The sequence below is a fragment of the Heterocephalus glaber genome, unplaced genomic scaffold, assembly GCF_053883595.1.
Source record: "Heterocephalus glaber isolate CG9 unplaced genomic scaffold, H.glaber_assembly_v1.0 deba00001504, whole genome shotgun sequence".
Taxonomy (NCBI): domain Eukaryota; kingdom Metazoa; phylum Chordata; class Mammalia; order Rodentia; family Bathyergidae; genus Heterocephalus; species Heterocephalus glaber.
Genome location: NW_028258324.1, coordinates 33,068,174 through 33,093,286, shown reverse-complemented (window position 1 = coordinate 33,093,286; position 25,113 = coordinate 33,068,174). Strand labels below are relative to the sequence as shown.

The window sequence follows — 25,113 nt, the reverse complement described above, 5'->3', positions numbered from 1 at the left end:
TCCCAGCATTGTTGCTAGCCAGAAATATAACTTCAGACTAGTCACCCAACATTTCTGAGCCTCTGTTTCTTCCTCTACAAGGCCAGAAATTGGAGCAGATCATCTCCAGGGTCTGTCGCACATCAATAATTCCAAGACTTTCTCATTTCTCCCCTTCTTTTTTATTGCCCTCTCCCCATCTTCAGCTCAAGGCAATAGAAAAATTTATCTTCAGTTGGCAAATAACACAACTTTTTATTTTGTTTTGTTTTGTTTTTGAGGAACAGCTGTTTCATCCCAAGAAACCAGATAAGCCATATCATTGCAAAAAAAAGAAGGGAAAAAGTAGAGAAATCTGAATCATTGTTGGAGAACTTTGAAAGCATAAACCCAAACTGACCAATATGGTTTTGATTAAAGCCATATCATTTCTTTCACTACCTGCTTACTTGCTTTGCAGACTTATTGTTTGATGTGATCCCACCTAGTCTTATTTGGGGCTCCACAAAAAAGGGTCCAGGAATCTTCAAGCTGTGTTTGCTTTCAGGATGTTATTGGGGATACTCCACCTTACACAAAGAACCACAGGAGCAAGCCCCACCCTCAGGCCGTCATGATCCCACCCCACACCATCTCCAGATCAATAAGAGGTGAATTATTGCTGATCAACTGACTCTACTCTACCACAAGGACCCTGTCACCTGTAATGCCCTCATTCCCACTTCAGTCAGTGTGGCTGGAAAATGTAGGGTCAAATCCAGGTCAAACTCTTACAACTACACTTGCCGGGCCAGTGTCTTATCTTTCCTTGGCTCCTTCTCCTTGCTCTTTTAGTCCTTCTTGGCCTTATTTTTTTTTTTGCATCTTTTAAATATTTTTTTAATCTTCCTGAATTTTATGCACTTGGCCCCTTCAATCCCCCTGGGAGGTTTAAAGATTAAACTTTTTTTTTTGGTACAGGGATCAAACTTGGGACCTTGCGCTTGCCAGGCAGGCACTGGAACCACTGAGCTAAATCCCCAGGCCCCTAGATAAACCTTTTTTTAAAACAAGGAGGTTTAAAGATAAACACAAAGCAATTTTAAGGCTTTGTTTTCTAGACCAGGGTCAGGAAATGATAGCCCACTGACCAAATCCAACTACCATATTTTTGGATGGCCCACAGATAAGAGTAATTTTTAAATTTTTTAGTGATTTAGAAGGAAAAAAAGGAAGATCTGATTTGCAAAAGTTATATGAAATCCAAACTTTGGTGTTCATAAATAGGTATACTGGAACACTATCTGTCCACTCATTCACATACTGCCAATGGCTACTGTCACCATACAACAGCAGAGTTTAGTAGTTATGACGAAGAGAAAAGTGACCCTTGAACCTAGAATATTTACTACCTAGCTTTCTACAGGAAAAGCTTGCTGACCTCTAGATTAGCGCTTCATTTTACATCTTTTTTGTGTTCCCCCTGCCAATGTTAGTACTACAAAATTGCTCCAAAGCTAGATATTTTCTGCATCTTCAGTCTAGATATTTTTTGTGCTTTGTTCATTAAACTACTCCTCAGCGTACCTTAACCTTGACTAAGGTGCTTATTTACTGTCTGCCTGAGTTCAGTGGTACATAATAAAAATAATCAACTTTCAACCTCTTTGAAATGACTAAAAGACTCTCTTGGGTGACTATGTCATAGTAATAAAATGAATTTTAATTTTTTAATTTTTGTGAAAATTCTAAGCCAACAGAAGGTTCTGTTCACTAAGCTGGCACATTTTACACCATTCTCAAACATTTTCCTCTGGTTTCTTTTCAGCTGATACATGTGTTTGCATATTTGCTGATTTCTTTCCTCTCCCAGTCAACTTTAGTTAGAAATAAAACCAAGTCTCCATAGAAACACAACATAATGCTCTCTCACAGAAAATCAAGGGACCAAAGCAGCTGGTATTGGGCTGCAATGGCATTTGACCAAATTAGGAAGAGAAAACAGCTTACCCGCTCTTCCAGACCTCAGAATTCAGAAGCTTAGCACGGAAACCTACACAGATTGTGAGTTACAGTGGGTTGTTCTATTTTTTATTTTTCTTCCTAGAATAATCTCATCAATTTATATGTTTCAGGTAAGGGACTTTCATCTCCCCCCACCTTTATATGGGTAGACAAATGCTATAGAACAAATGGGAAGATAACGTACATTTAGTGAGTGCCTACTGTGTGCTAAGTGTTATCTGTCACACCAGCACAGCTGAGATTTAAACTCTGGTCTGCTTAACTCCAAAGTTCATTCTCTTTCCACTACATATATCCTTCAAAAAGAAGAAATAGAAAAGACAAGGTTGAACGGAGGTCCTTTAATATAGCCACGGTCCCTTCCCCCACAATCTTTTTCCTGAGGGAAAAATCAGGATAAAGGAGAATCTGAAAGTCACCTTCTCCCAACTATGTTCCTAAGAAATCAGGTCAAAAGCCAAGCTGAGGAGGAACAAAAAGAGCCCTGGTCTTCTTTTCTAAGAATCTCTCCCAAATTCCTAAAGAAAAATGTCTTAAACAAGGGCAGTTAATAGGTGTCTTCAAAGAATAAATAAAGTGCTGTGGACATTTGGGGAGGAGAAATAAGGGAATATTATCAGGAACAAGTGTAAGAGTACAGCAAGTTCATTGCACTGTTATTCAAAGCCTTGGCTATTTTTGGGATGAGCGATCAATTTAACTTTTCTCTCTTAAGTCGCTGCTTTAGGAATAACTTTTTCCTAGGTCCCACTTCTTACTAGAGTGCGATCTAGCAGTACCTATGTTTCCCCATGACCTTGCCCCTGAGCAGGTCCTGGCATCCCCAGCTCAGAGTCTTCTCATCGAGACGTTATGAAGAGATGCCCCAGACCTATGCCTGCTCCCAAACCGTGGGGTGTAGGCAAACCACAGATGCACCTCAGCACAGGGTGGAGGCTGTCTGCCCCCTACCCCACAAGTAGATGGGCTCCAGGCCGAACTTCCAACTGTAGCAGCTTTGCTTTCATTTGTTCGAAGAAAGTTTTTCTGTGCTCCATGATCCTTTAAAAAGTACCCTTCTGGACTGTATTTATATCTGACCACTGACACCCAGTACAAGATGTGAAAGTGATATTTGAACTAGGGCATTTGAGAGGAGAGCGATATGCAATTGTTCATGGCAGTACCACCTATCTGTGAAGATATGGAGTTTTTACTTTGTTTTGTTCTTTAATAAAGCAGTGCATTTCCCCACTCACCTGATCCGAGTTCACACACCACCATTATGACCACACTGAGGGCCAGCGAGAGCATGGAGAAGAGAATAAGGGAACGTGAAGCGGTTGAGGAAGAAGAAGGCTACTGCCCGTAGTCAACAGAGTTAGCCAAGGGAGCAGCACATCTCCTCTATCCCAGTGTGTAAAGCCCAAGTGTTCTTGGAAGGGGAGTCTGATTCTTCTTTGACTCTGCTTCTGAAGTATGAGCTGGTAGGCAGTCTTGGGCTCCCTATGAATCTACAAGAGCTCATTCCTCGTCTGTACAAGCCCTTTTTTACATAAAGAGTCTGTGTAAAGTATTTTGGTCTCTAGAGAGAAGTCTTATCATTGAAAATTGCTTTATTAATAAAATTAGCTCATAAATTAGAGCAGTAGCTACTATACTGAAATAGACCCTAGATTATGAAAAAATGTCATTAGGAGCATCTTGTACATGAAAAACAATCTTATCCTGTGAAGGAGAACTTTTGACTTTAGCTAGGACAACCATCCTAATGCTAAACTACTTTTTTGTATTTTCAGTTTCCTTGTTCTTCTAAATGGCTTTTGCTAAGCTTCCAGGGCGTTTAAAATTCCAACTGTGCATGAAGGAAGTTCTTGTGCAGATGCTACTGAGTGATTTAGCTAAGTGTAGGCATATCTTACAGAATGCTGGGACAGTCACTGCTCTGAAAAAGAATATTTCTCATCTCAGAGCAACCTATAAAGATTACACACCCAACTCCATACTAGGAAAGAAAATCTCTTCCTTTTGTTAATCTTTCCCAGAATAAATAATGGTACTATAAAGTTAGCAAAACAAACCAGTAATTTATCTTGGGCTGCATTGATAAAAAGTACTGTCCTTTCAAGAAGAACTTGAACTACTTTATTAGCCATTAGCACAGATTCAGGCTTAGAAGAAACTAGCAGTCTTATATCCCAGGCAGCATCAGAAAAAAGTTCTACACAACTTACAGATTCTTGAGAAGAATGAGGCCCCCTTTCTTATTTTTACCTGCTAAATCACCTATCTACTCAGAGCCAAAGATATTTCTACTGGCAGCACATGGTTAGGACTTTCAACAGCAGGGCTTGGTCATCTTTTGTGTAACCCTTTGAGCAAAGAAAAAGATAATTTAAAGCTCAAAAGAAAAAGAATCTAAGAGGGCTCACTGTGTTTATTTTCTTCTCCTTATAACATTTTTTCCTATTTCAAACCTTATTTCTTTAATGGCAACAACATCTGACTTCAGTGCAATACCGCCAGTTGGATGCTATTGTGATCAACTGTACCTGTATGCCATACCCGTCTGTGCCTTGGTGGTTTCCTGCAACGAGATCCCATGGACACGTAAAAACTTCTCCAGATATTTCCGTTCTCCAGTTTCACTGGGCCTAACAGGCCAGCAGATTGCCTGAGGTTGAGTCTTGATCACTGTTAGGTGCCGCCTGTATTTTAGAGCCAATTCACTGGATTTGGCCAGACCCAGTTTAGGGCTGGGGATGTCCGTACAGGCAGGTTTATAGAGATGCATGTTTCAAAATCCAAGGAGGCAAAGCTAGTTCCACAGCACTTCACGCTTGACTGGGATTATTTGGCTGTGATGTGTTCTTAAAAAGGATCAGCTTGTTTTTGTTTTTGTTTTTTTCAGATCTTTCTTATTATTTTTTGGTATGTGAGCAGGCTTCTAAGTTCCAGGCAGAGCTGTTGCTCACATATTTCTTCCAAGGCCCTGGCAAAAGGAAGCCTGACAGAGTCTGTTTAAACTTCCCAAAGTCAAATGTATGCAACTACGTATCAGCCCTGGGGAAAACTATAGGCACTTTCCCACATCTTTCTATTTAGGTAAAAGGAAATATTTTGGTAGGATATGAGCCAAACCTTCTGTTTTCTTAAAAACCATCGGTCAGGGGATGATTTATGAATGTGTAATGAGACCACTCTAAATTACCACATTATTTCATAAATCACATAATAGTTTCTACTCATGGCATGGTCCATTTGGTGAAAATTCCATCAACCCTTTTCTTTTTCAAATGTTGCTGTCAAATGATAGGAAATATCAACAAGGTGGTTGCCAAAAGCCAAAGACTCCTGCAAATGAGCCAACTGATTTTTGATAAAAGTGCAAAAGCAACTCTATGGAGGAAGGAGAGACATTTCAACAAATGGTGTGCTGGAGCAAATGAATGTTTACAAATAGCAAAACAAAACAAAACACAAAAATAAGTGAATTCTTGACTTAAATTCTGAATTTATACAAAAATTAACTCAAAATGTATCATGAACCTAAAAGTTAAATGTGAAACTATAAAATATCTAGATAAAAACAGAAGAAAATCTTCAGAATGTAGAGCTAAGTGACGAATTCTTAGACTTCATATCAAAAGCACAGTCCACACAAGGAAAATTTAATAGACTAGATCCCGTAACATTAAATACTTTTGCTCTATGAAAGACTTTGTGAAAAAGAAAGTAAACAAACTATAAACTTGGAGAAAATATTTGCAAACCACGTATAAACAAAGGGGTTATCTTTAAAACAAGTAAAGAACTCTCAAAACTCAATAATAAACAATCTAATTAGTTCATGAGGAAAAGATATCTACAGATATTTCACTCTGAATATCGGGAATAAGCACATGAAAATATCATTGGTCAACAGAGAAATGCAAATTAAATGCATAATCAGATATCTCTATACACTATAAGGGTGGCTAAAATAAAAATAGGGTAAACAACAAATGCTGGCATATATTGAGGGAAGCATGATCACTCATAAATTGCTGGTGGTAGTGTATAACAATATAGCCAGTCCAGAAAGGAGTATGGCATTTTCTTATAAAACCAAAGTTGGCAAACTTACCATATGACATAGCAATCACACACTTTAATTTTTATTCCAGAGAAATTTAAAAATGATAATTACACAAAAACCTGCACACAGATGTTCATAGCTTCTTTATCCATGGTAACAAAATCGGACTACTCAAATTTTTTACAATAGGTGAATGCCTAAACTATGGTATATCCATCCCATAGAATACTACTAGGAATTTTTTTAAGTGAACAAATTATTGATATAAGCAACAACTTGGGTAGAACTTAATGTTGAGTGAAAAAAGAGCCAATACTCAAAGGTTATACAATATATGATTCATTTATGTAACATCCTTTTTTTCCAGTACTGAGGATTGAATCAGGACCTGAGCACTGAGCAACATGCCCTGTATTTTTTTTATATTTTATTACTTTTTTATTATTTTATTTGGAGCTCCAGGGTCTCACTGAGTTGCTCAGTTGTCCAGGCTAGGTTGGAACTTGGGATCCTCCTGCCTCAACCTCTCAGAGTGCTGTGATTTACAGTAGTATGGGATGGTGCCAGGCTTATGTAACATTCTTGAATGGATAAAATTATAGAAATAAATAACAGATTAGTAGTTGCCATGGGTTATAAAATGGAAAAGGAAGGAAAGTGACTGTGGTATGAAAAGGTAGATGAGGGATTCATGTGGTCGAAGTGTTGTGTCTTGATTTTGGCAGTGGCCACACCAATATATACTGCACATGGCATAAAATTACATAGAACCAAATATACACATGTACACAAGTGAGTGTACATAATACTCATAAAATCTGACAAGATCAGTATCTTATAATTTTTTTGGTTACACTATTGAACATAGTTATGCCAACATTTGAGGGAAATTGTGCATTGTTTGGGGAAACTGGGTGAAGGGTATATGGGATAACTGGAATTTCTTACAATTACATGTGAATCAACAAGTATCTCCGAATGAAATGCTGAGGAGGCACCGGATCTTTTCACCATGTGATTCCATCTGTGGCTCTCCTCCAACTGTGAGTCCTGGGCGTGAACTGGTCATGGATTCGGCCCAATAGACTTCCACTCCCCCTCCAGCCCCACACCTTTGCTCTGATGTCTTCTCCTGTGTCCCCACCCACTCACTTGCTCACCTCCTAAAGCTCACTTCCTTTAGAGTTCTTCTCTTGCCATTCAACAACCAGCACGCAATCTTTTCTTAAACTTCCACTTGTAATTCAAATCTATACATTCACTCAACTCTTGTATACAGTTTCATAAACATTTAAACAACTCTTATGATTTTTGTTATGGTATATTCTATACCATCATTCATTTACTATTTGGAATTAAATTGCCTTTTTTACATAAGTGAATTTATTTAGTGTTTTATACACTAAATATTACATTCCCCCCCCCCCGCCCCGTTTATATGTTGAAATCCTAACATCCAATGAGCTGGTACCAGGAAGTGGGGCTTCAGACCATGATTTAGTCATGAGGGGAGAGTCCTCATGACAAGATTAGAAGAGGCCTAGAGCAGCTCATTCATTCTCTTTCCACTCTTTTTCCGAGGACACTGCAACAAGATAGCAGGAAGAAGGTCCTCATCCGGCTGCCAGGCTGCCAACCTCCAGAACTGAGAACTGTTTGTTGCTTAAACTGCCCCATCTATGAGAACTAGTTATATTACCCCCAAACTAAAACAGTTAGTAAGGGAACAATGATATCATTACTATCATAAACCGAAAAAAAAAATCACTTACAATAAAATTGGGTGTAGTCTATTACAAAAAATACAAAAAAGTTTATGAAATTCCAGCTGGACACAGTTGATATCTAAAGGACTCCGGACCAGAGTCCTATTTCTTTTTGTTTTATTGAGATTAAAAGGTATTAGAGAGCCAAGAATGGTAGTGCATGCCTGTAATCCTGGTTACTCTGGAGACTGATGGAGGAAGATATCAAATTTGAGGTCAGGCTGGACAATTTAGTGAGATCTTCTTTCAAAATAAAAATTTTTTAAAGGGCTGGAGAGGTAGCTCACTGATAGAGTGCTTTTCTAGCTTGTGCAAGGCCCTGGGTTCAATACTAGTACCACAAGAAAGAAACAAAAACCACAAAAGGTACTAGAAGGTACATTTGAGATGCTTACATATTTTAGTACCAATCTGGGACTTCCTTTTATAAATAATCAAAAAAACTGAAATATAAACTGAAATGAGAATATACTATCTTTTTTATGTGAAACAAAGTTATTTAATGCCTATCAGTGCACTCACTAAATTCATCCCCTCGTCCACAAGGGGCACTTGTACCTCCTTTGGGAAACATACATTCCTAATATACTGTCTGAGAGTATTAGTTACTGATTTCTGCAAGTATGAATCTTAACTCCCTGTCTAGATTATAAGCTCCATGAGAGGAGGACTGTATCTGATACAAGCTTGGAACTTCCATAATAATTAGGATGTCTTGTGCACAATCAACATTTCATAGGTATTAATGGTTTGTTTGCTTGCTTTAAACTCCCAACTCCTACCTTTCCCCTATCAATCTATTTTTATTTCTACTCTAGCAGCCAAAGCCCTGATCCTCCAGGAAGAAGTAAGAGCTTGTAAAGAAAAGGCCTGAAAAGCCAGAAAAGGAACCATACAGCAGGAGGGAGTTGAGAAACTCAAGTTCCCAAGTTAGGTGTTACTTGTGATTTCATCACTCACAGCAGCTGCCAGGTGAATCCACTGTGGGAGCTCTGAGAGCAGAGGCTGAGGCAGTGGGAAAGACCAGAGGTGAACTTGGAAAGCTGCTCACCCAACATAAGCTAGAAGCCCTCTCCTGTGTGGTGTCTCCTTCTCTGTCCCCTGAATATGGACAATATGGTCTCCAACCCAGGAGAAGAGAGAAGGATGAGAAAGTCAGTATTTGGCTAATTTGTTGAATGGCAAGATTTGGATTCATGAAATATGAGCTAGTTGTCTAAGTTACTAGCCCCAGTGAGACTGTTATTATTCTTGGAATATACCAAACACATTTATTGCATAGTTATAAATTTTTCTTGGCTAAAGAGATCACTTGTTGAGCACAGTACCCTGGATTTGGGAGCATGTTCCAGTCGTCTAAAAATGATCTCGTCTGGCCTAGAAAGCTGAGGCTGGAGCTGGTGGTGTCAGCAGGATGGGGCTGTGCTCCCACTGTGGGGCTAGAGGAGTGCCAGACCACCCAAGTGAAACTGGACCAGGGGTACCAGACCACAGTTCAGCCCATATTTCCTTACTCTGGTTATTTATGGGAACTTCCTGCTGTTTTTCACCTGTCTGCTCATTCGTTTATACAAATGATGCCAGGAGACATCTGCGTCTATCCCTCTGGGAACCATCCAGAAGGACCGCTCCTCTTGTGGCTGCCATCTCCTCCTCACCTTTGTCAGAGCTGCACTGGGGCCTAGCTGAGTCTACTGAAACTGCAGTTAAGTATGTGCATGTCCCATCAACAAAGCACAGTGAATAAAACATTTGCTTTTGTCCTTGAAGTTGTCCTTTGTTAGAGGAGACAAGAGAGACCCATAAAGATTACAAAGCAGTGCAGTATGAGCCAAGTTAAAGCCCAGCAGGGAGGAGATATCCCAAACCCAGTCTGGGGTGGAGTAAGACATGCAGGAAAATTCCCAGAGAATATTGTCAGCAGGAAAGGCAAGCGGTGGCAGAGGTAGAGGAGTTCTTTCAGAAGTGTGCAATCAAGCAGAAAGTCCAGACTTGAACGTCTCCCCTTATTGCTCATGAGCACTTTTCTGTGTAATCCCCCTCACCTCCTTTTAGGTCACATGTTTTCTGGGAATACAATAAAACAATACAATAAGTCTCATTAGGAAGGAGCGGGAACAGCATATTAGAGTGCATGGTATTATGCTATGAGACAAGCACCCCTACGTTTAGCCAGCCTCAGATCCCTCCCCTGGCTCCTGAAGGTAGTATCTTTCCTCAGTCTCGTTTTATCTTTTTTTCTTCTCCCTACTGCTTACATAGCATACCATCTTGCATGATAGGAAAAACTAACCTGTCCCCACTGCATGATGTGTCATATTTCTAATACACAAAGATACATATATTATAGCTTTGCTTTAATGAAAACAGGGCATACTTAAGGGTGCCTGGGTCCAGGTCTTTTTCTTGTCCCATAGAGGACTTATGGACAGGACAAGACCCTATAATTTCACTGCTGCTCAGCATTTACCCCACACAGACCGAAACCAGAAGGGCCTTTGAGTAGAGCTCTGGTAGTTAAAAATGCTCCTCTCTACTTTAGCCCTAACTCTCTTGCTCTTTCTGCAAAAGTTCCCCAAAGATGTCAAAATGTGACCTATAATCGAAAGTTAAGGCAAAGAAATGACCAAGGGGACCAGTTGTGCGAAATGCACCATGGGGCCAGAAATGCCTCCAAATGCAACTGATAGGAGCACAGAGTGCCAGAGAGAAGAGGCCAGTGGGGAAGACAGAAAGGGTGGGAGAGGAGATCTCAAACCCATTACTTTGGCTTTCTTTTTGAGTAATATCAAGCCAGGAGATGTGTGAAGCCAACACCTCAATTGAGCTTCCAGGGTGCTGAGGCCACAGTCCCTCTTCATTCTAGTCTGCACTGACCTAGCTCAGAAAAACTCTTCCAGAGAGAGAATAGAACATGGTAGAAAAAGCATGAGACATGAGATCAGGAAGACATGGCTTCAGATCCTGTCCCTCTCCCACAGTAGTGAGTTACAGAGTACTTTTCAAGTCCCAGTTTGTTCCTTTGAATAGTATAATTGCCCATATTACCTAATACAGTCATTGTGAATTTTTAAAAATATAGTATATTTCACGTATCTAGCACAAAATAAATAGCTCAATAAATAGTGATTGTTATAGTAGCTGCAATGTTGTCAGGGTCACTGCTTTGTACAACTCCAAAGACACCATCCAGACTGTAATCTATGTGGATTGTGCCACTGGCATTGTGCAGTGCACCGCACACACAGCTGTGTCTGGCAGACCTGGACAGACATAGCAAAGCAATCAACAGTTTCCAGGGGACTTCAGAGCTATGGGCTGCCTGCCTAAACAATGGATCTGAATGGCTTTTAAATATGACTTTCTCCTTTCTACAGCAAAGTGAAGGATTATCTTAATGAGGTTGACTTGTTCTTCATTTAACAAGAAATACTTCCATTACTCCTTAAGTGCCTATCAGAAAGCAGATTTGGAAGCTGCAAAGAATTCCACAGATCCACAGTCACTAGCTTCACTTGCTCATCCATGTTCTTCCACACATTACTCTTACAAGGTCTGGAACTTGTCAGAGACAAGACCAGGAGGCTGGAATGCAGAGTAGCAACAAAAAGGAAAATCTCAGGTAGCAAAGCAAAGCCATAAAATGTATAGTTTTAGTTTTGTGATCCACTGCACTGGTAGAATGCTCATTGGGATTATTCATCCAGACCAATCTGCCACTTTGTCATCTTCTGGACACTGAAGACTAATCTAAAAAAAAATCTAGGACTGTAACTAGAGGAGAAGAAATCTTAGAAACAAGCTGATGCAATACATTTGCTTTGCAGATAAGAAAAAATATCAAGGTAAGGTGGCAATAGCAAGCAGTTCGTTGTGGCAAGGACTGGAATAAAATACAAATTTCTAAGACCATGAGCTCAGAGGTCAAGTGCATCTGGGCTTCCAGCCTTGCCCAACAGTATTCTACTTGTGTGATGTGAGTCCTTTTTGAATTCTTAGTTTCTTACTCTAGAGGAAAAATGTGGATAACAGTACTGCCTCCATAAAGCTAAATAACCTCAATCAGTTTGTATGTTTTATAACCCCAAATATATCAGGCTGCCTCTTGAAATGCCATTTCAATGTGTAATAATTATAAATATTGAATCGCCAGCCAAAGTTCCAAAATGATCTACCAAAAGGCCGGCATTCTGCTATGGAAAACAAATGAATAGTCCCCTTTGCTAACCTGACTTGTGATGGAATGTTCTCCTTGGCTGGAAAAATTTATAAAATCTCAAGTACTAAGGTCCCATCAACATTCTGAAACATTGTTTTCTACATGGTTTGCTTTCCTAAAATCTCTAAGGATTATCAAAAGATAAACAACTTACAGCAATTTCAGCATCTGCCATTTCCCCTAACAGATTCAAGGGTTAGTTTAAATACAGTAACAACTCAGTTTTTCGGAGGTCTTCTTTTTAGCAGCCTTGCTAGACAGAAGACAACCAAGAAGCAACCAATGAACAAATAAGATGCCACAAAGCCTGTATTTCATAGCTCTTGGGAGAGTACCTCAATTTTAACCAATAGGTCTTTCTTGGTTATAATTTGAACAAGACTGATTTTCTTATTTTCTATTCTTCACCTGAGAAAATATAGCAAATTAGATGAGAAGAGCTATTAGAATCTAGCATACTGACAGCAGCAAGAAAAACTTGTTGCAAGTGAGCATACAGAACAAATAATGGAGGGGGGGAATCCAGAAGCCAAAAACAATTTTTTAAGTAGGCCTTTGATTTTTCAAGGCAAATCATTGTATATGCTTAATAGTCCCTGAAGACATTTTAGCATAGCACAATGGATGACATTTACTAAGATAAACTGGAGTTGTCAAATGTTTCTTCAGGTTTAAAAAGTTAAAATAAAGCCTTGACACTTAGAAAGTTTCAGGTATTGAGAAAAATCATTTGGGTGAAAAATTTCATTCTCTGACAATGTCAGGTGACTGAGGACTAATTGTGAATATTTTCTACATTTAGAAATATTACAGTACCCTTCCTTGTGAACCTTAACCCAGTTAATAGCAGCTTGGGGGTTTAGCAAATTCTTGGCATAAGAAAAGGCCAACTTTGTTCTTGGGCCACAGACTTCATCCTTTCCCTTGTCCATCCTACCTCCCTCTTCATTTGCTTGCATTCCCACAAACCCCTGAGCATCGCTGTAGAAATCCAGTTAAAATGACATATCCTGTGTGTATTTTTTTCCTCGCCTTTCTCTGTCTCTCTGCCTCTTGCCACCAACAATTGCTTCATATTTCCATTCACATTTCTTTTTCTTTAATTAATTTTACTGGTGCATTTTAGGTATACAATATAATATCCCACCAATACCACTGTATTATAGTCTTTTCGTCCCTGAAAATATTCCAAGATTATTTAGGGCAGGAAGCCCTGGCTATGTAATCCTATATTTCTAGAATTGGAACATGATAGACATCCAAACCTCTTCAATGAATTCTGTTTAATTTTATAGTTTGGTTGCTAGAAATTATTTCAATATTATTGTAGTAAAAAAAGTATCCTTAAATTTAAATGCATTTTTCCTTTTTTATTTCCTTACCTGATTCCTTCATTGGATACTCATTTAACTGAAAATACTTTAAAAGCACATTTAAACTTAATACTTATTTGTCATTTCTTTTGGATAAATGACCATCTGTGATGAAAATATTGGAAACAGTTTTAAGCTTTTAAAATGTTATTCAACAAGCAACTGGTGTTTGATTAGTCACATTTTTTAAATTATTAAGCTCAGAGACTAAGAGATGGTCTTTCTAACACATCTTGCTTGTGGGATTGTTGATGCTGAGTAGCAACTACTTAGTCCCAGAGGTAATTAATTAATTCAACAACCATTTTGGACAGCTTCTTTCATACTCAATGTTCATGGCTGTAATAAAAAAATATGAATATTAAGCTACAAAATGCACTTGGACTTTGAGGTTTTTTAGGTGGACTATTCCAAATGGGAGATATTTGTAATAATACAAGGCCTCTCAGACACAAATCCTAATTTTCTTAGCCAACTATTCATCACATTCTTCATCATTCCACACATAAATGTCTTGATTGAGGGTAGTTATCACAGAAGGAATGTAGAACATCGTTAAGGATATGCAGTTTTACTTAACAATATCACAGGCAAAACCAGGCTGTATGCTGCTTCTAGGAACAGAGTAGCTGGCTTATCTGTCATCAAGAACACTGTAGGTTGAGGCCGGGGATTTAGCTCAGCGGTTTCGCCACCTGTTGCGCAGGCACAAGGACTCAAGTTTGATTCCCGGTACCAAAAGAAAAAAAAAAAGAATACTGTAGATGTGTTATTTAAAAACATCTATAATGAACATTGTTTCGATGAATATACTATTGTAGAAGCTCCTTCTTTTATTTTATTTTTTTGAGATAGGGTCTTGCTGCATTGCCCAGGCTGGTCTCAAGCAATTATCCTGCCCAACGTGTAGCTGAGACTATAAGTGAGCACCGTTGTACCCAGCTTAGAAGCTCCCCTTAAAAACACAGGTTACCAGTTCTGAAATAACAGCTTGGATTGATGAGCTCTCCCGGCAGTCAGCAAGTGCCATCTGACCTCTGTTTCCATGTGCCCGATCCTGCCTTGTGACATATCAGCTCCTGTTGTGATAGCCAACCCGACTCTTGTGCCTTAATGCCATTTTGTACCTGTGCTTGAACAAAGTGTGTGCACATGAACAAAGCACACAAAACCCCCACATTCTGCTTGGCAGTAAACTTGCTACAGTTTCTGGATGTTTTGTAGCTCACCTAGTGTGTGTGAAACTTCCTTGTATCCCCACTAACCTGCCATGGTTCCACTTCTGTAAGAAGTGCTTCAGTTGCTCTCCCGAGAGCCCTCCCCAACTGAAAGCATGAGTTAAAAGGAGAAATCAAACTGCTTCCCATTGCTGAGGAACCTTTCGGGGCACTAGCCCACCTCGGCCGCCGGCTATAATAAATGGGCATGAATCTGGCATAGAATGTGGCACATCTCTATTGTCCGAACTCACTCGTCTACAGCACTGTCCTGGCACCAGGGTAAGGGATGACGTGTGACACTGTGGCGACTCTGTCGCATAACCAGAGGAAGAGGAAGGCAGCATGAGTTGCAGGAAGACTTGTCCAGCCTGAAGCAATTATCAGGGCAATAGAGAAAACTTTGAGAAATTGAAAACAAGAGCTGAGAGTCTGTAGATTGACATGGGAAGACTGTTTACTTCATCAGTGTCCCATGGCCCTGCCAGGCTGGTATCAGATTCCAAAGTGTCACTAGGCTTCTCAATGAAACAGGAAAATTAAGATCCAAGTAGAGAAGCCAAAAGAGAATTACCCATCCCATGGCCAAGGAAAGGTGGGTCAGCAGGTCAAGCTTGGAATGAAGGAAAGAAATAACATCAAAACTAAGGAATGTCTTGCTCTCTCTGTTACAGGAAATAACCAAATCACCACCGTACTACCTTTGCCATGTTCCAACCACTGCCTGGCAGCAGCAACTGGCCAAATGTTCATCATGTCCATTTCTCTTCTAGGACACACATTTGGACTACAGTTTCTAATCTCCCTTGAGGTAAAGTGTGGTCATGTGAGTGAATTCCAGCCAATATCACTTCTACCCACAGGTGTCATGTATAGGCCTGGCCCATAAAATAACCCTCCATGTGATCCTCCAATCTTCTCTCTCTCTCCCTCCCTCCCTCCCTAATCTTTTGGATGATGTCAGTGCTCAACTAAGATCCAGTTTAGTTAAAAAAAATAGGAAAATGATAGAACTTCCATCAGTTGTGGACCTTTCTACTCCTGATTGGATTTGTATGAGTAAGAAATAAACTTTCTTATGTGAAGTTCCTAAGGTGCCTATTTAGCAGATAGGATCATCCATAAGAAAATCAATGGGCTTCATTTTGTAAAAGCATTTATCTACAGTCTACCCATGATCAACTTTCGGAGCCCTTCCTACATTGGGAACAAGGGCCAGCTATCTGGCCAGGACCCCAGTTTAATATTCCGGTGACTAAAAAAATATTTGGAAAGATTATCTTTGATGTTAGGTTACAATGCGTATATCAGTGCACACAAAATTCCCTGTTCCTCTTGCCTTAAAGCAAACATTTTCCTCTAAAACCATAAAATTGACTTCTGACGACATTTCACGTACCGGGAGGAGGAAGCATTATGTCCACTGTCATCTGGAGAGGAATGTGAGCAAGTTCTACTCAAAATTATGCTGTTTCTTTCTCTCACAGAGCAAACACACATAATACCACAGCAAAACTCTGGCAGGACATTACCAAAGGCTATTTATTGACAACAATCAGCTAGAAATGGAAAGCCCAGGCCAACCATTGCTGTCTTGCTTTGTGTCTTCTCAGAGCTTGGATGAAAGGGAGATGGTCCAAGACTGGCTCAAATCCAACTTCTAAATTGAATTAAAGTCATCTAACAGAAAACGCCCCTTGTATCCCTCCCTGAGCCTTTGTGTTCATACCATCTTTTTGGCAGAAATAAAACTAAAAAAGAGAACCCTGAAGAAATATTAAAACCATAGCCTACTCTATGACACAGTCCTTTGCTATCCATCTGAGTGGCTTCTTCCATATCACAGTTGCTTTCCAACATCTTCGGCCCCTTGCTAGACATGAGCAGGGCAAGAAACAAGAACTTCAATCAGGAAGGGAAAGCAAGACTCCTGCATCCCAATTCAGGACCCTTACAGTGCTGTGCAAAGTGAATTTGAAATGACTAAACTACTCATTAGGGACGTGAAATCAAGCCAAGCAGGAGAGAGGCCCTCTGTGAGGTTCAGAGGTGACATCTGCCACCTGACTCTCCAGATTCATATACTATCTCTGGCACATTCTGGCTGACATTCAGCAGGGTTTTTTTCTGAGACTCAGTATCATTTTGTAAAGTAGAGATAATAAAAATAGGCACCTATACACATGGGTCATTTGGAAGAATTCAATCAAATTAATAGAAGGAAGTGACAGTGTACAATAAATATTCAATTATTTGCTAATACCAAGAGGAAAAAAGACAAATGTCATAATCTATACTCGACTCAACCAAGAAGCCCTGTCCAGATCTGAAATATGGTCGTGTCTACCTTTGGGTTTACCAGAAGAGCAGTTTAAAGAGTAACCATGCTCTCAAGCTATGTCCTAGGCCAAATTGAAGCCAATGTCCTAAGGCAGAAGGCAATAAAAATTATATTGTAGCAAATACATAAGGAGTGGTTTACATTAGAGTGTTCTTATACTTTAGAGCCAGTGTTTAAAATACAATGGTACCTTGGTCCAGGAACTTAATTATTTACCCGATTCTGACTGCAAACAGAATTGGTCAGGAGCCAAATCAAATTTCCCCGTAAGGTCAACATTGAACCTGACCATTGAATTTGATTTGGGGACTGATTGAGGAGGCAAGATGTACAATGTCTCCAATTGGCTAATACGAGAGCTACGTAAACAGTCTGAAGAGCAAATGTGAAAAAACGAATAAACTATACAAAACAACAACCAAGCTGTATAGAAATAAAACTAAGCTTTATAATTAGAGGAAAAATTTTAAATCACAGTATGCTGTCACCCACCTCTGAGAAGCAGAATATTCATTAAATAGAGTCAGCACTAGAAAGGCTGACCTTGCATAGGGAGGATACCAATGGCTCAGAGGTAACATGGAATATACTTGAGTGTATTCAGCAGAGATGTGGCTCAGGGAGTATTTCATCCCCTCAATGAGAAAAGAAGACAACATAATTAGCAGCAGACAGAAAGTGAACAGGAGAACCGTGCCTGACACTGAAGGGTAGGGTTGTGTATAACAAGTTGATGGGGTCTTTGTATGGATTAAACAGAATGTATATAAAACACCTGGCACAGAAGGCACGGTGCTCCACAGGTGTTCAATAAACATGAAGCAGATGAAACAGTCATTTGTGTGTCACCTTCAGGATTTTTGTCAGGCTGGAGTTCCATCCCTATTTATAGTTAGTAAATGTTTCCTTCTAAATTGACTCACTTATTTTGAAACTTACACTTGTCCTCTGTTGTAATTGTTTTGAATTCATAGATTTGAGGTGTTAAATTGTATATTTCTTCCTAATAGTCATGAAAATAAATATAAAGCCATTGAGATATCTAATGTTCACATGTCCCTACAAAAGCATCTCAGGTACAACTATGGTGCTATAGCTTGGGAAACCCTGAAAGCATGTAAAGAGCCCTGGACAAAGAATGAGGAGACTCAGGTCTAGGCTTGAATGATCATGCAAGTGTCTACCTGAAGTGTGTTCCTCATAGAAAAGTGGGAGCTAGGAATATGTGCTTTATATTGTGTGAAGGAAGTGAGATAATGTAAGTGGAAACATTTCACCAAAAGGACCACTACAAATCCCAGTTGATGTATGATTTTGTCTCCTTCTAAGCAAACATCTTTTAAAACTAAACATATTTTGTGGTATCATGGTATTCAACCAATCATTAAAATAGTTTGGGAAATGAAGAAAAACTTTTCTACTGCTTCTACAATTTCCAAACAAAACATCATTTTGTTTCATTTTTCTTGCATCATCATGACTTTTAGGGACTGCCCAGCCTTCCCATTAGGCTGCTACTGGGATGCTGGGACGTTGGCTCCCTAAATCCTGTCCTGCTAACCCTCTCACTCTTGGCCCAATAACTTAGGGTCTAAGATTTACTCTAACCTCCAAAACAAAGACCAGTGAGCTAGGAAGGACCCCCTAGGTTATGTCTAAAATCATAGTGAACCACAAAAAAAAAAATCCTCATATTCCAACATCTCTAAAAATTACTTCCATGTAACTTGTCCCATAAACATTATAAGAATACAGCCTTAGGGAAAACATGACTGCTCTAAGAAATATGTGTCTTTTAGAAAAGAAAGAGTTTCCTTTATAGCCTTTCACTGATGTGATCCATTATGTTCTAGGTCAGTAGGAAAGGAGGAGTGAAAAGGGGTCAAAACTGATTGTTTAATCTACAACAGATGTTTTCTGAGGTATGATTGAAAACTATGGTAAATATTAAGGTTCTTTTTTTCCCTTAATTTTATTACAGCTCCCCGCCTCCATTCCAGGCTCCTAGGGCAGTGAAGCTCAGCGGGTCCCAGCACCCGGAAGGAAGCCCTCCTGCTGCCATCCCAAGCTCCTAGGGCACAGAAGGTGAGCCAAGTGGATGCCAGAAGAACCCCCCACCCCCACCCCCCGTGAAAATGAGAAGACATATAAACAATCCTCAAAAACAGACTTCCGGATCACCTACAGCAACCCCAAAGGGAAACGATATGGAACACTCTGATACTCAACCACCTGGACTCTCTGAACTGGCAACAAAAGAGGATCTGGGAAAAATGAAATCAGAAATAATTACTCACATAACAGCAAAGATTGTGCTCATAGTGCAAGACATGATTAATAAATCTAGAGAGGACACAGATAAAAAAAATAGAGGATCTGAGGAACACGAGGGAATCCCAACATAGGAAACAAATGGAATCCATAAAACAGATACAAACAGATTTCCAAGAGATTAAAAACTCCATCAAAAGTCTGCGCAACAGAATGAACCAATGTGAGGATAGAATTTCACATATAGAAGGTAAGATTGCAATTAGTGAGGAGGAAAAGAAAAATTGCTTTAAAACTGTAAGGGAACATGAGAAATCAATCCAGCAGCTGCTAGATGATGCAAAGAAGAATAACATAAGACTGATTGGAGTCAATGAAGAAAGAGGAGAGAGTGCAGATGACATAAAAAAACTCTTCACAGAAGTGATGGCAGAAAGCGTCCCAAGGAGGGGAAAAGAACTTGACATACAGATAAGTGAGGCATATAGGACTCCAGCTAACCTTAATCAAAAAAAATCTACACATAGGCACAAAATAGTTAGGATTCCAGAAATCCAACAGAAGAATAAAATTCTACAAGCAGTGAGAGTAAAGAAACAAATCACATACAAAGGAAAGCCCATCAGAATCACAGCAGACTTCTCAATGCAAACCCTCAAGGCAAGAAGAGCTTGGAGTGATGGATTTCAAGCCCTAAAGGAAAACAGCCTCCAACCCAGATTGATGTACCCTGCAAAACTGTCTTTCAAAATTGATGGAGAAATAAGATACTTTCATGATAAAGAGCACCTCAGGAACTTCATGAATATCAAACCAGCACTCCAAAAATTTTAGACAATACCCTAGGAAAAGACAATGAGGATCACAACCCCAGGAAACCCGGCAGAATGAATCCACTGGGTGTGATAAATTAAACGCAAAGGGGGAGAATCCAACAAAAAGAAAAAGTCATGACAAGGCTTTTAAAACTTTTGACTTCATCTCTCTAATGAGTGTATAATTCAATCTTATTATTGTACTGATTAGTATTTTTCTGATTCTAGAATTGCACACCATTCCTTGTGCTATACTGGCTATTTATCATCTTCTGATGTCTACATTTTAATTGGGTTGTCTATTAATGAGCTCTAAGAATTCTTTATCTATTCTGCTCATAGGTTATATGCATTGTAAATATGGTCTGTTTTAAGGACTACTTTTCATTTTAATGATGTCATTTAAAGTTCTAAATTTTGATGGAATCTCATCAATTTTTTTTTCTTTTATACATCATGGTTTTTGTATCCTAGGTAGTTCTTGCCTACCCTGAATTCATAAATATTTTCCCTTATAATTTCTTCTTCAAGTTTTACACTTTTAGGCTTTCTTATTTAGGTTCATAGATCCCTTCAAATTATTTTCATGTATGGAAGAAAAGGGTTGAGGTTAATTTTTTATTTACGGATACCAGGTGTTCTAGTGCCATTTGCTGAAGACACTCTCTTCCTCAGCTCTTGAATTGAGTTTATATTCTATAAAATGCTAATGTTAAATAATCTTTCAAAACTCAGTGGACCATATATGTGTGGTTCTATTTCTAGATTCTCTGTTTTATTCCAATGATCTGTTTGTCTTTCCTTATACCAACACTGCCTTGATTACTGTAGCTTTAGAAGAAGTCTTAAAATTGGGTGCTACACGTCTTCTAACACTGGTTTTGTTTTTGTTTTTGGCTTTTCTGGGTCCTTTGTACTCCTACACAACTTTAAAATTTCAATATCCAGTTCTTCATTTATAGCAAGTATACACAGACCTGAATTTTTATATATACCTTGTGTTTTCTAATCCTGCTAAATTCAAGTACAAGTTCTAGGGGCTCCTAGAGATTTCTTAGTATTTTCTCTGTAGATGATCATTTCATCTACATATAAAGATTTTGCTTCTACCTTGCCAATCCTATCCTAGTTGTGTCATTTTATTGCCAGACTATTTTGGTTTAGACCTATGTTTCAAAGTCTAATGGACAGATGAAGAGTAGGCATATATGCCCTTGTTCCCCACTTTAAGGAGAAAGCATTGTATCATCTCCATTCATAGAAGGAGTTTTTGTTGGAAGTATGGAGTACATGTCTTTGATCTGTTGAGAAGGTTCTGTTCTACTTCTAGTCTCCTGATAGCTTTTACCATGAACAGCTGTAGAATTTAGTCCAATACTCTTTCTCCAACTAGTGACAGGATCATATGGCTTTCTCCTTTCCTCTGTTAAAATGATGACTTTTGGGGGTGGATCTTCCAATGCTGAACCAACACTGCCATCCCTATAACAAAACCACTTTCTACATACTGCCAGATCTGACTTCTAAGAGTTTGTTTTGTTAAACAAATTTCTATCTATGTTCATACTTTTTTCTTCTATTATCTTTATCCAGTTTTAGGATTAGCACAATGTTGATTTCCTAAAATGAGGGGAGAAGTGTTCCTTCTTTTTTCTGCTTTAAATGTTGATATAATTTATCAGTTAAAATGTTTATGAGCCTGCTATTGTCATATAGGCAGGTTTTCAAGCTAGGAATATACTTTCTTGAATAGGTGCTATTCAAATTTTATATTTCCTCCAGAGTTAGTTTCATTAATTTGTCTTCCAAGATACTTCTTAGAAGTTGTCAAATTTATTTCAAAAAAGATTTTGGTAATATGCTTTCTATATCCTTTTAAATTCTGTAAAATCTGTGGTAATGTCTCCTAGATCTTAATATTGTAATTTAAAAAATGTATAACTGATATTGTGTAACAGGAAGAAAAGGTCTAAAAGAGCAGGGGAATTGGGAGGGGTAGGGGAAGGGAAAAAAGGGAAAGGAAAAAATATGAGAAAAGGAAAAAAATGGAAACAAGGTCTGTGCAAATAGGGAAGGGTGGAGGGGGTGAAGGGAGGGCAAGGGAAAGGGAAAAAAATAAGAACCAAGAGACTCATGTAATGGTACAAGATCCCAATGATGAATGTAACTGTATTGTATACCTAAAATGTACCAATAAAGTTAATGGGGAAAAAAAAGAAAAAAAAATTTTATTACAGTAAAAGACACATAACCGTTAATTCCCCTAAAAATCCTCCCCCTCAGTTAAACACTTACCTCATCATGCTTGCCACTTTCTGAAGCAGTTCTGAAAGTCCTCTTTCATGTTGTTAGTTGCCTTATCATGCATGCTTTGATGTTTCATTACCCAGTGTTTACCTTTCAAGGTCATTTTGACTTTGAGGAAGACCCAGAAGTTGCACAGGGCCAGATCCAATAAATAAAGTAAAGGAGGACACACTGTAATGGTTTTACAAGCCTGCGTATGCATTGGCTGGCACTCTGCAGCAGAATACGCCATATTTTTTATCACATCTGATAGAAAGGACTTCCAGAACTGCTTCAGAAAGTGGCAAGAGTGATGGAATAAGTGTGTCCAAAGTGAGGGAGACTATTTTGAATTAGATTAGTGCCAAGGTGTCTCTTACTGTAATAATTTTTGAAATTTAAATTTTGACTATTTTCATCAACCTTGTACCTCATTTCATGGAATCTTCACAAAAGACTTATTCACTAAGTATTTTTATACCTTTTTACAAAATCAGAGTAAGTACAATCCATAAAAAAGAAGTATCTTTCATTCTGGCAGATCCAAAACTAGTCTCATGATAGCAACAAGGGCATGAACTACGCTAATGGTCTTTTGTTTTTCTTTTTCTTTTTTTTTGGCACCAGGGATCAAACTCAGGACCTTGCACTTTAGAGGCAGGCGGCAGAACCACTGAGCTAAATCCCTGGCCCCATTAATGGTCTTATTATAAGACACTTACTAGTGTCGGGCCATGTTCTGTGTGTGTTACTTACATCATTTGATCTCCCTAACAATGCTATGGCATTGTTGTTGTCATCATTCGCCTTTTACAGGTGAGGAAACTAAGTCCCACAGCTGATAATAGAAAAGCAAGGTATTGAGCCTAGCAGCTGGCTTCAGTATCTATGGCCTTAAGCCTCATGCCAATTGCCTGTCTCAGGCAAGGGCCTTGCTCAGATCCTCAGGGCTGGAAAGGAGCACTTCAGGGCTGCACTCTGAAGACTATAGGACTCCAGAGGCTTACTCTTCATCCCAGGGCCTCCCCCAAACTTTCTTCTTGCCAAAGACAACAACAGCATGTGATATCTAAGAGCCTCTACCATTTGGGGGACTTGGAGATTTTCCTTTATACTCTCCTTTATTATCACCCTGGATTTCTCCCCTCTTGCAAAGAAAAAAAAAAAAAACTACAGACCAGCTTTCTCCTATAAACTTGCAATTGGGCCATATGCAATTAGATCCTGCTTCCATCTTAACTACCATCTGGTCACCTCCCCTTCATTGCTCCTTCTTAGAGTATACCCCTAAAACTGTCTCCTCTCCAGGCCTGGTCTCTGCCCAACTCCTCAGTCTTTGAGCTGGATTCCTCTCCTCCTGTTCTTCTGGCCACACTGACACCTCCCACCTGTAAGAACCTTCCACAATATTTATAGGAGCCTCATGAACACAAGCAGATCTCAGACTCCACCTGAGACTTCCAAATATCTGTACCTTTGCTCACTCTTCCTTCCACATGAATAACCTCCCCCAGCCCCCATTTCCTTCTGCTCCAACTCTGCACATCCCCCATGTCCAATCACTCCTCCTAGGAATACTCACTCCTTCCTTTAAATCTTACAAGTCTCTTTTCTGTAACAGTTCTTATTTAAGTATATGTCTTGTCTTTCCTAGGCTGTACGCAACAAAATTCAGTGCAAATTTATTTTTGTCTCAACTACAGCCCTCATACAAGCAAGAAGAATGCTCATTCACTAATCTCAGAGCTGAAACTTAACACTATCTTCTTGCATAAATTCAAATCTTGCATAAATTCAGTCAGAGTCTACTAAGCTCTTGCATCAGCTGTTGCTTTGTTGGCAGGAACTGAGTCCATCTAAATTCACCTTGGAGAACTGCCTGTCCTTGCAAAGAAGCACATCCAGGCTTCCAGAAGTAAACAAATGCACAGTTTCTGGAAAGTTATTTGATAACAGAAAACGGAAATATTAGGAATGTAGCTCAGTATAACTATTGCCCTGGATAATAAGGAGCAATCATTAAAATAGTAAAATCATTATCAGCATGCTGTAGCTAAATTTTCACTCATATGTTTATTTACCCCACTAAATGTTCCCAATAATTTCAATTTAATAGTTGCAGTTGGCTTTTGTTTGGAAGGTTAATACCAACAGATTTAAAAACAGGGGCTGGGGATTTAGCTCAGTGGTTTCACCACCTGCTGCGCAAGTGCAAGGACCTGAGTTCTATCCCCGGTACCATTGTATTCTATCCCCAACTCACTTTTCCCTCAAGAGTATATCGATCATATTAATCCTTGAAAAGTGCTCAGTAAAAATTATCTCTCATAAATGTTAATTGTTCACAACAGGCTGCTGAGCTCTCATGTATTGAATGAAGTGCACATTTTGTCATTTTTAGAGTCATTCATCCTTAATTATCTTCATAAGCTTTAAATATACCATGCATGATATGGGTTATACCTCAATTCTTATTGGAGAAAGTTTGAAAACAAGGCACATTGTTCCTTCAAATCACTTGTATTCATTTAATTGTAATTTAATTTACTTAATTCATTGTAATTCATTTAATTTTTATTACAGTTCTATACAATGGCACTAGTCTCCTTTTGCAGTTGAAGAAATTGACATTGAAAAAAGTTAATGAATTTATCCAACAATTTACTTATCTATAAAACTCAACTTAAAGGTTCCAGATAAATACCACTTAGGGTAGAGAAAGCAATGAAATAGCCATCCTTGATACTGCCAGTGGAAAGTTTCATTGAGAAGAACATTTCCAGAA

The 25,113-nt window shown here is 39.0% G+C and overlaps 1 protein-coding gene and 1 long non-coding RNA gene across 4 annotated transcripts in view; one reads left to right on the top strand and one right to left on the bottom strand.

Annotated features, from left to right (window-relative positions):
* The window catches only part of Kcnab1 (potassium voltage-gated channel subfamily A regulatory beta subunit 1), a 444,167-nt gene that overhangs the window by 413,461 nt on the left and 5,593 nt on the right, over positions 1–25,113 (bottom strand). Inside the window, exon 1 of one of the 2 annotated variants that reach the window (XM_004834501.4) lies at positions 4,515–4,756. The exons of the other annotated variant lie outside the window; for it this stretch is intronic. Within the exon in view, the coding sequence (XP_004834558.1) occupies positions 4,515–4,756 (242 nt within the window). Of the gene's footprint in view, positions 1–4,514; positions 4,757–25,113 lie in introns of those variants that run through there. 2 annotated transcript variants of the gene reach the window in all.
* On the top strand, positions 1,903–25,113 carry LOC106009206 (uncharacterized). Of its 2 annotated transcripts, none has more exons than XR_015440894.1 (5): positions 1,903–2,022; positions 7,010–7,083; positions 8,625–9,516; positions 15,290–15,426; positions 18,938–25,113. It is a non-coding gene; the product is annotated as an uncharacterized LOC106009206 (long non-coding RNA). The 2 variants fall into 2 exon arrangements; XR_001183291.3 differs by lacking the exon at positions 1,903–2,022 and having other exon boundaries at positions 5,061–7,083; positions 8,625–8,778; positions 9,391–9,516.